Source organism: Dendropsophus ebraccatus, chromosome 5 (assembly GCF_027789765.1).
Source record: "Dendropsophus ebraccatus isolate aDenEbr1 chromosome 5, aDenEbr1.pat, whole genome shotgun sequence".
NCBI classification, from domain to species: domain Eukaryota; kingdom Metazoa; phylum Chordata; class Amphibia; order Anura; family Hylidae; genus Dendropsophus; species Dendropsophus ebraccatus.
Window position 1 is genome coordinate 369,062 of NC_091458.1, and position 12,238 is coordinate 381,299.

The following is a 12,238-nucleotide window of genomic DNA, read 5'->3' on the forward strand; positions in this document are numbered from 1 at the left end:
ATACACTGACATCACACTATACACTGACATCACACCATACACTGACATCACACCATACACTGACATCACACTATACACTGACATCACACTATACACTGACATCACACTATACACTGACATCACACTGACATCACACCATACACTGACATCACACTATACACTGACCTCACACTATACACTGACATCACACTGACATCACACTGACATCACACCATACACTGACATCACACTATACACTGACATCACACCATACACTGACATCACACCATACACTGACATCACACTATACACTGACATCACACTATACACTGACATCACACCATACACTGACATCACGCCGTACACTGACATCACACTGACATCACACTATACACTGACATCACACTACACACTGACATCACACTATACACTGACATCACACTACACACTGACATCACACTACACACTGACATCACACCATACACTGACATCACACTATACACTGACATCACACTATACACTGACATCACACTGACATCACACCATACACTGACATCACACTATACACTGACATCACACCATACACTGACATCACACTATACACTGACATCACACCATACACTGACATCACGCCGTACACTGACATCACACTGACATCACACTATACACTGACATCACACTACACACTGACATCACACTATACACTGACATCACACTACACACTGACATCACACTACACACTGACATCACACCATACACTGACATCACACCATACACTGACATCACACTGTACACTGACATCACACTGACATCACACTGACATCACACTATACACTGACATCACACTATACACTGACATCACACCATACACTGACATCACACTGACATCACACTATACACTGACATCACACTGTACACTGACATCACACTGACATCACACTGACATCACACTATACACTGACATCACACTATACACTGACATCACACTATACACTGACATCACACCATACACTGACATCACACTGACATCACACTATACACTGACATCACACCATACACTGACATCACACTGACATCACACTATACACTGACATCACACCATACACTGACATCACACCATACACTGACATCACACTACACACTGACATCACACTACACACTGACATCACACCATACACTGACATCACACTGACATCACACTGACATCACACTACACACTGACATCACACCATACACTGACATCACACCATACACTGACATCACACTATACACTGACATCACACTATACACTGACATCACACCATACACTGACATCACACTTTACACTGACATCACACCATACACTGACATCACACCATACACTGACATCACACTGACATCACACCATACACTGACATCACACCATACACTGACATCACACTGACATCACACTATACACTGACATCACACCATACACTGACATCACACTATACACTGACATCACACTACACACTGACATCACACCATACACTGACATCACACCATACACTGACATCACACTATACACTGACATCACACTATACACTGACATCACACTGACATCACACTGACATCACACTATACACTGACATCACACTATACACTGACATCACACCATACACTGACATCACACTACACACTGACATCACACCATACACTGATATCACACCATACACTGACATCACACTACACACTGACATCACACTATACACTGACATCACATTATACACTGACATCACATTATACACTAACATCACACTATACACTGACATCACACCATACACTGACATCACACTATTCACTGACATCACACTATACACTGACATCACGCCGTACACTGACATCACACCATACACTGACATCACACTATACACTGACATCACACTGACATCACGCCGTACACTGACATCACACTATACACTGACATCACACTATACACTGACATCACACTATACACTGACATCACACTAACATCACACCATACACTGACATCACATTATACACTAACATCACACCATACACTGACATCACATTATACACTAACATCACACCATACACTGACATCACTCTATACACTGACATCACACTGTACACTGACATCACACTATACACTGACATCACACCATACACTGACATTACACTATACACTGACATCACACCATACACCGACATCACTCTATACACTGACATCACACTATACACTGACATCACACTATACACTGACATCACACTGACATCACACTATACACTGACATCACACTACACACTGACATCACACCATACACTGACATCACACCATACACTGACATCACACTATACACTGACATCACGCTGACATCACACTGACATCACACCATACACTGACATCACACTATACACTGACATCACACTATACACTGACATCACACTATACACTGACATCACACTGACATCACACTATACACTGACATCACACCATACACTGACATCACACTATACACTGACATCACACCATACACTGACATCACACTATACACTGACATCACACCATACACTGACATCACACTATACACTGACATCACACTATACACTGACATCATACTATACACTGACATCACGCCGTACACTGACATCACACTATACACTGACATCACACATACACGACATCCATCACACTGAACATCACCACTATACACTGACATCACACTATACACTGACATCACCCTACTACACTGGACATCACACTATACACTGACATCACACCATACACTACATCACACTATACACTGACATCACACCATACACTGACATCACACATATTACACTACATCACCATACACTGACATCACACTATACACTGACATCACACCATACACTGACATCACACTATACACTGACATCACACTATACACTGACATCACACTATACACTGACATCACACTATACACTGACATCACACTATACACTGACATCACACTATACACTGACATTACACCATACACTGACATTACACTGACATCACACCATACACTGACATCACACTGACCTCACACCATACACTGACATCACACCATACACTGACATCACACCATACACTGACATCACACTACACACTGACATCACACTATACACTGACATCACACCATACACTGACATCACACTGACATCACACTGACATCACACTGACATGACACTGACATCACACTATACACTGACATCACACTATACACTGACATCACACCATACACTGACATCACACCATACACTGACATCACACTGACATCACACTATACACTGACATCACACTATACACTGACATCACACTATACACTGACATCACACTATACACTGACATCACACTATACACTGACATTACACCATACACTGACATTACACTGACATCACACCATACACTGACATCACACCATACACTGACATCACACTGACCTCACACCATACACTGACATCACACCATACACTGACATCACACCATACACTGACATCACACTACACACTGACATCACACTATACACTGACATCACACCATACACTGACATTACACTGACATCACACTGACATCACACTGACATGACACTGACATCACACTATACACTGACATCACACCATACACTGACAGCACACCATACACTGACATCACACTGACATCACACTATACACTGACATCACACCATACACTGACATCACACTATACACTGACATCACACCATACACTGACATCACACTATACACTGACATCACACCATACACTGACATCACACTATACACTGACATCACACCATACACTGACATCACACTATACACTGATATCACACTGACATCACACTATACACTGACATCACGCTGACATCACACCATACACTGACATCACACTATACACTGACATCACACTATACACTGACATCACGCTGACATCACACTATACACTGACATCACACCATACACTGACATCACACTATACACTGACATCACACCATACACTGACATCACACTGACATCACACCATACACTGACATCACACTATACACTGACATCACACTATACACTGACATCACACTATACACTGACATCACACTGACATCACACTATACACTGACATCACACCATACACTGACATCACACTATACACTGACATCACACCATACACTGACATTACACTATACACTGACATCACACTGACATCACGCCGTACACTGACATCACACTACACACTGACATCACACCATACACTGACATCACACTATACACTGACATCACACTACACACTGACATCACACTACACACTGACATCACACTACACACTGACATCACACCATACACTGACATCACACCATACACTGACATCACACCATACACTGACATCACACTACACACTGATATCACACCATACACTGACATCACACTATACACTGACATCACACTATACACTGACATCACACTATACACTGACATCACACCATACACTGACATCACACTACACACTGACATCACACTACACACTGACATCACACTACACACTGACATCACACCATACACTGACATCACACCATACACTGACATCACACCATACACTGACATCACACTACACACTGATATCACACCATACACTGACATCACACTATACACTGACATCACACTACACACTGACATCACACTATACACTGACATCACATTATACACTAACATCACACTATACACTGACATCACACCATACACTGACATCACATTATACACTAACATCACACTATACACTGACATCACATTATACACTAACATCACACCATACACTGACATCACACTATTCACTGACATCACACTATACACTGACATCACACCATACACTGACATCACACTATTCACTGACATCACACTATACACTGACATCACACCATACACTGACATCACACTGACATCACACTATACACTGACATTACACTATACACTGACATCACACCGACATCACACCATACACCGACATCACTCTATACACTGACATCACACTATACACTGACATCACACTATACACTGACATCACACTGACATCACACTATACACTGACATCACACCATACACTGACATCACACTATACACTGACATCACACTATACACTGACATCATACTATACACTGACATCACACTGTACACTGACATCACGCCGTACAATGACATCACGCCGTACACTGACATCACGCCGTACACTGACATCACGCCGTACACTGACATCACGCCGTACACTGACATCACACTATACACTGACATCACACTAACATCACACTATACACTGACATCACACTATACACTGACATCACACTATACACTGACATCACACTGTACACTGACATCACACTATACACTGACATCACACCATACACTGACATCACGCCGTACACTGACATCACGCCGTACACTGACATCACACTATACACTGACATCACACTAACATCACACTATACACTGACATCACACTATACACTGACATCACACTATACACTGACATCACACTGTACACTGACATCACACTATACACTGACATCACACCATACACTGACATCACGCCGTACACTGACATCACGCCGTACACTGACATCACACTATACACTGACATCACACTAACATCACACTATACACTGACATCACACTATACACTGACATCACACTGTACACTGACATCACACTATACACTGACATCACACCATACACTGACATTACACTGACATCACACCATACACTGACATCACACTGACCTCACACTATACACTGACATCACACTATACACTGACATCACACCATACACTGACATCACACTATACACTGACATCACACTATACACTGACATCACACTATACACTGACATCACACCATACACTGACATTACACTGACATCACACCATACACTGACATCACACCATACACTGACATCACACTGACCTCACACTATACACTGACATCACACTATACACTGACATCACACCATACACTGACATCACACTACACACTGACATCACACCATACACTGACATCACACTGACATCACACTGACATCACACTGACATCACACTGACATCACACTGACATCACACTACACACTGACATCACACCATACACTGACATGACACTGACATCACACTATACACTGACATCACACTATACACTGACATCACACCATACACTGACATCACACCATACACTGACATCACACCATACACTGACATCACACCATACACTGACATGACACTGACATCACACTATACACTGACATCACACTATACACTGACATCACACTATACACTGACATCACACCATACACTGACATCACACCATACACTGACATCACACCATACACTGACATCACACTGACATCACACTATACACTGACATCACACCATACACTGACATCACACCATACACTGACATCACTCTATACACTGACATCACACCGTACACTGACATCACACTATACACTGACATCACACCATACACTGACATCACACCATACACTGACATTACACTATACACTGACATTACACTATACACTGACATTACACTATACACTGACATCACACCATACACTGACATCACGCCGTACACTGACATCACACTATACACTGACATCACACTATACACTGACATCACACCATACACTGACATTACACTGACATCACACTGACATCACACCATACACTGACATCACACTGACCTCACACTATACACTGACATCACACTATACACTGACATCACACCATACACTGACATCACACCATACACTGACATCACACTATACACTGACATCACACTATACACTGACATCACACTATACACTGACATCACACTAACATCACACCATACACTGACATCACACCATACACTGACATCACACTAACATCACTATACACTGACATCACACTATACACTGACATCACACTATACACTGACATCACACTATACACTGACATCACACCATACACTGACATTACACTGACAAACTACATCACACTGCTACATCACTACCATACACTGACATCACACTGACCTCACACTATACACTGACATCACACCATACACTGACATCACACCATACACTGACATCACACTATACACTGACATCACACCATACACTGACATCACACTGACATCACACTGACATCACACTGACATCACACTGACATCACACTGACATCACACTACACACTGACATCACACCATACACTGACATGACACTGACATCACACTATACACTGACATCACACTATACACTGACATCACACTATACACTGACATCACACTGACATCACACTATACACTGACATCACACCATACACTGACATCACGCTGACATCACACTATACACTGACATCACGCTGACATCACACCATACACTGACATCACACTATACACTGACATCACACCATACACTGACATCACACTATACACTGACATCACACTATACACTGACATCACGCTGACATCACACTATACACTGACATCACACCATACACTGACATCACGCTGACATCACACTGTACACTGACATCACACTGTACACTGACATCACACCATACACTGACATCACACCATACACTGACATCACACCATACACTGACATCACACTGTACACTGACATCACACCATACACTGACATCACACTATACACTGACATCACACCATACACTGACATCACACTGACATCACACCATACACTGACATCACACTATACACTGACATCACACCATACACTGACATCACACTGACATCACACTATACACTGACATCACACCATACACTGACATCACGCTATACACTGACATCACACTGACATCACACTGACATCACACTGACATCACACTATACACTGACATCACACTATACACTGACATCACACTATACACTGACATCACACTATACACTGACATCACACCATACACTGACATTACACCATACACTGACATCACACCATACACTGACATCACACCATACACTGACATTACACTGACATCACACTATACACTGACATCACACTATACACTGACATCACACCATACACTGACATCACACTGACCTCACACTATACACTGACATCACACCATACACTGACATTACACTGACATCACACTATACACTGACATCACACTATACACTGACATCACACTATACACTGACATCACACCATACACTGACATCACACCATACACTGACATCACACTGACATCACACTATACACTGACATCACACTATACACTGACATCACACTCTATATGACAGGCACGGTGATGGTGGTGGTGGGGGGGGGGTGACAGCTATAAATGTGTAATGTCGCACACTTCTTGGTGTTTCTCTCTCCTCATGCTGCACAGACACACAATGGCCTACGAGGAGACAGTCAGCAATCTGAGACGCAGCTTCCGGGAGGGGAGGACGAGGCCGGCGACGTTCCGCGTCTCCCAACTAGAAGCTCTGAATAAATTCTTAGAAGAAAATAGGAACCAAATCATGGAAGGACTAAAGAAAGATCTGAATAAGGTGAGAGATGCCGAGGCCATGTATGATGTATGGGGGACACCACTATGTATGATGTATGGGGGGACACCACTATGTATGATGTATGGGGGGGGACACCACTATGTATGATGTATGGGGGACACCACTATGTATGATGTATGGGGGACACCACTATGTATGATGTATGGGGGGGGACACCACTATGTATGATGTATGGGGAAACACCACTATGTATGATGTATGGGGGGGACACCACTATGTATGATGTATGGGGGACACCACTATGTATGATGTATGGGGGGGGACACCACTATGTATGATGTATGGGGAAACACCACTATGTATGATGTATGGGGGACAACACTATGTATGATGTATGGGGGACACCACTATGTATGATGTATGGGGGGGACACCACTATGTATGATGTATGGGGAAACACCACTATGTATGATGTATGGGGGGACACCACTATGTATGATGTATGGGGGGACACCACTATGTATGATGTATGGGGAAACACCACTATGTATGATGTATGGGGAAACACCACTATGTATGATGTATGGGGGGACACCACTATGTATGATGTATGGGGGACACCACTATGTATGATGTATGGGGGACACCACTATGTATGATGTATGGGGGGGACACCACTATGTATGATGTATGGGGGGACACCACTATGTATGATGTATGGGGGGGGACACCACTATGTATGATGTATGGGGGGGACACCACTATGTATGATGTATGGGGGGGGACACCACTATGTATGATGTATGGGGGAGACACCACTAGGGGGAGCAGTGACCTGTGTATGATGTATGAGGAGACACCACTAGGGGGAGCAGTGACCTGTGTATGATGTATGAGGTGACACCACTAGGGGGAGCAGTGACCTGTGTATGATTTATGAGGAGACACCACTAGGGGGAGCAGCGACCTGTGTATGATGTATGAGGAGACACCACTAGAGGGAGCGGTGACCTGTGTATGATGTATGGGGGTGACACCACTAGGGGGAGCAGTGACCTGTATATGGGATGACACCACTAGGGGGAGCAGTGACCTGTGTATGATGTGTGGGGGAGACACCACTAGGGGGAGCAGTGACCTGTGTATGATGTATGAGGTGACACCACTAGGGGGAGCAGTGACCTGTGTATGATTTATGAGGAGACACCACTAGGGGGAGCAGCGACCTGTGTATGATGTATGAGGAGACACCACTAGGGGGAGCAGTGACCTGTATATGGGATGACACCACTAGGGGGAGCAGTGACCTGTGTATGATGTGTGGGGGAGACACCACTAGGGGGAGCAGTGACCTGTGTATGATGTATGAGGTGACACCACTAGGGGGAGCAGTGACCTGTGTATGATTTATGAGGAGACACCACTAGGGGGAGCAGTGACCTGTGTATGGGAGGACACCACTAGGGGGAGCAGTGACCTGTGTATGATGTGTGGGGGAGACACCACTAGGGGGAGCAGTGACCTGTGTATGATGTAAGAGGAGACACCACTAGGGGGAGCAGTGACCTGTGTATGATGTATGAGGTGACACCACTAGGGGGAGCAGTGACCTGTGTATGATGTATGGGGGAGACACCACTAGGTGGAGCAGTGACCTGTGTATGATGTATGAGGTGACACCACTAGGGGGAGCAGTGACCTGTGTATGATGTATGAGGAGACACCACTAGGGGGAGCAGTGACCTGTGTATGATGTATGGGGAGACACCACTAGGGGGAGCAGTGACCTGTGTATGATGTATGAGGAGACACCACTAGGGGGAGCAGCGACCTGTGTATGATGTATGAGGGGACACCACTAGGGGGAGCAGCGACCTGTGTATGATGTATGAGGGGACACCACTAGGGGGAGCAGTGACCTGTGTATGATGTATGGGGAGACACCACTAGGGGGAGCAGTGACCTGTATATGGGATGACACCACTAGGGGGAGCAGTGACCTGTGTATGATGTGTGGGGGAGACACCACTAGGGGGAGCAGTGACCTGTGTATGATGTATGAGGAGACACCACTAGGGGGAGCAGTGACCTGTGTATGATGTATGAGGAGACACCACTAGGGGGAGCAGTGACTGTGGTATGATGTATGAGGAGACACCACTAGGGGGAGCAGCGACCTGTGTATGATGTATGAGGGGACACCACTAGGGGAGCAGTGACCTGTGTATGATGTATGGGGAGACACCACTAGGGGGAGCAGTGACCTGTGTATGATGTATGGGGGGACACACTAGGGGGAGCAGTGACCTGTGTATGATGTATGAGGAGACAACCACTAGGGGGAGCAGTGACCTGTGTATGATTGTATGGGGGAGTACAACCACTAGGGGGAGCAGTGACCATGTGTATGATGTATGGGGGACACCACTAGGGGGAGCAGTGACCTGTGTATGATGTATGAGGAGACACCACTAGGGGGAGCAGTGACCTGTGCATGAGGAGACACCACTAGGGGGAGCAGTGACCTGTGTATGATGTAAGAGGAGACACCACTAGGGGGAGCAGTGACCTGTGTATGATGTATGAGGAGACACCACTAGGGGGAGCAGTGACCTGTGTATGATGTATGAGGAGACACCACTAGGGGGAGCAGTGACCTGTGTATGATGTATGAGGAGGACACCACTAGGGGGAGCAGTGACCTGTGTATGATGTATGGAGGAGACACCACTAGGGGGAGCAGTGACCTGTGTATGATGTATGGGGGAGACACCACTAGGGGGAGCAGTGACCTGTGTATGATGTATGGGGGAGACACCACTAGGGGGAGCAGTGACCTGTGTATGATTTATGGGGGGACACCACTAGGGGAGCAGTGACCTGTGTATGATGTATGGAGGAGACACCACTAGAGGGAGCAGTGACCCTGTGTATGATGTATGGGGGAGACACCACTAGGGGGAGCAGTGACCTGTGTATGGGGAGACACCCACTAGGGGGAGCAGTGACCTGTGTAATGATGTATGAGGAGACACCACTAGGGGAGCAGTGACCTGTGTATGATGTATGAGGAGACACCACTAGGGGGAGCAGTGACCCGTGTATGATGTATTGGGGGACACCACTAGAGGGAGCAGTGACCTGTGTATGATGTATGAGGGAGACACCACTAGGGGGAGCAGTGACCTGTGTATGATGTATGGGGGTGACACCACTAGGGGGAGCAGTGACCTGTGTATGATGTATGAGGAGACACCACTAGGGGGAGCAGTGACCTGTGTATGATGTATGAGGAGACACCACTAGGGGGAGCAGTGACCTGTGTATGATGTATGAGGAGACACCACTAGGGGGAGCAGTGACCTGTGTATGATGTATGGGGGGACACCACTAGGGGGAGCAGTGACCTGTGTATGATGTATGGGGAGGACACCACTAGGGGGAGCAGTGACTGTGTATGATGTATGGGGGGACACCACTAGGGGAGCAGTGACCTGTAGTATGATGTATGGGAGACACCACTAGGGGAGCAGTGACCTGTGTATGATGTATGAGGAGACACCACTAGGGGGAGCAGTGACCTGTGTATGATGTATGAGGAGACACCACTAGGGGGAGCCGTGACCTGTGTATGATGTATGAGGAGACACCACTAGGGGGAGCAGCGACCTGTGTATGATGTATGGGGGAGACACCACTAGGGGGAGCAGTGACCTGTGTATGATGTATGGGGGGAGACACCACTAGGGGGAGCAGTGACCTGTGT

At 45.6% G+C, this 12,238-nt stretch overlaps 1 protein-coding gene across 1 annotated transcript in view; it reads left to right on the top strand.

The window, feature by feature from the left end:
- LOC138792172 (aldehyde dehydrogenase family 3 member B1-like) overlaps window positions 1-12,238 on the top strand; it is a 110,511-nt gene that overhangs the window by 743 nt on the left and 97,530 nt on the right. Inside the window, exon 2 of the mRNA XM_069969275.1 lies at window positions 8,346-8,511. Within this exon, the coding sequence (XP_069825376.1) occupies window positions 8,353-8,511 (159 nt within the window). The 5' untranslated portion in view covers window positions 8,346-8,352. The remainder of the gene's footprint in view (window positions 1-8,345; window positions 8,512-12,238) is intronic.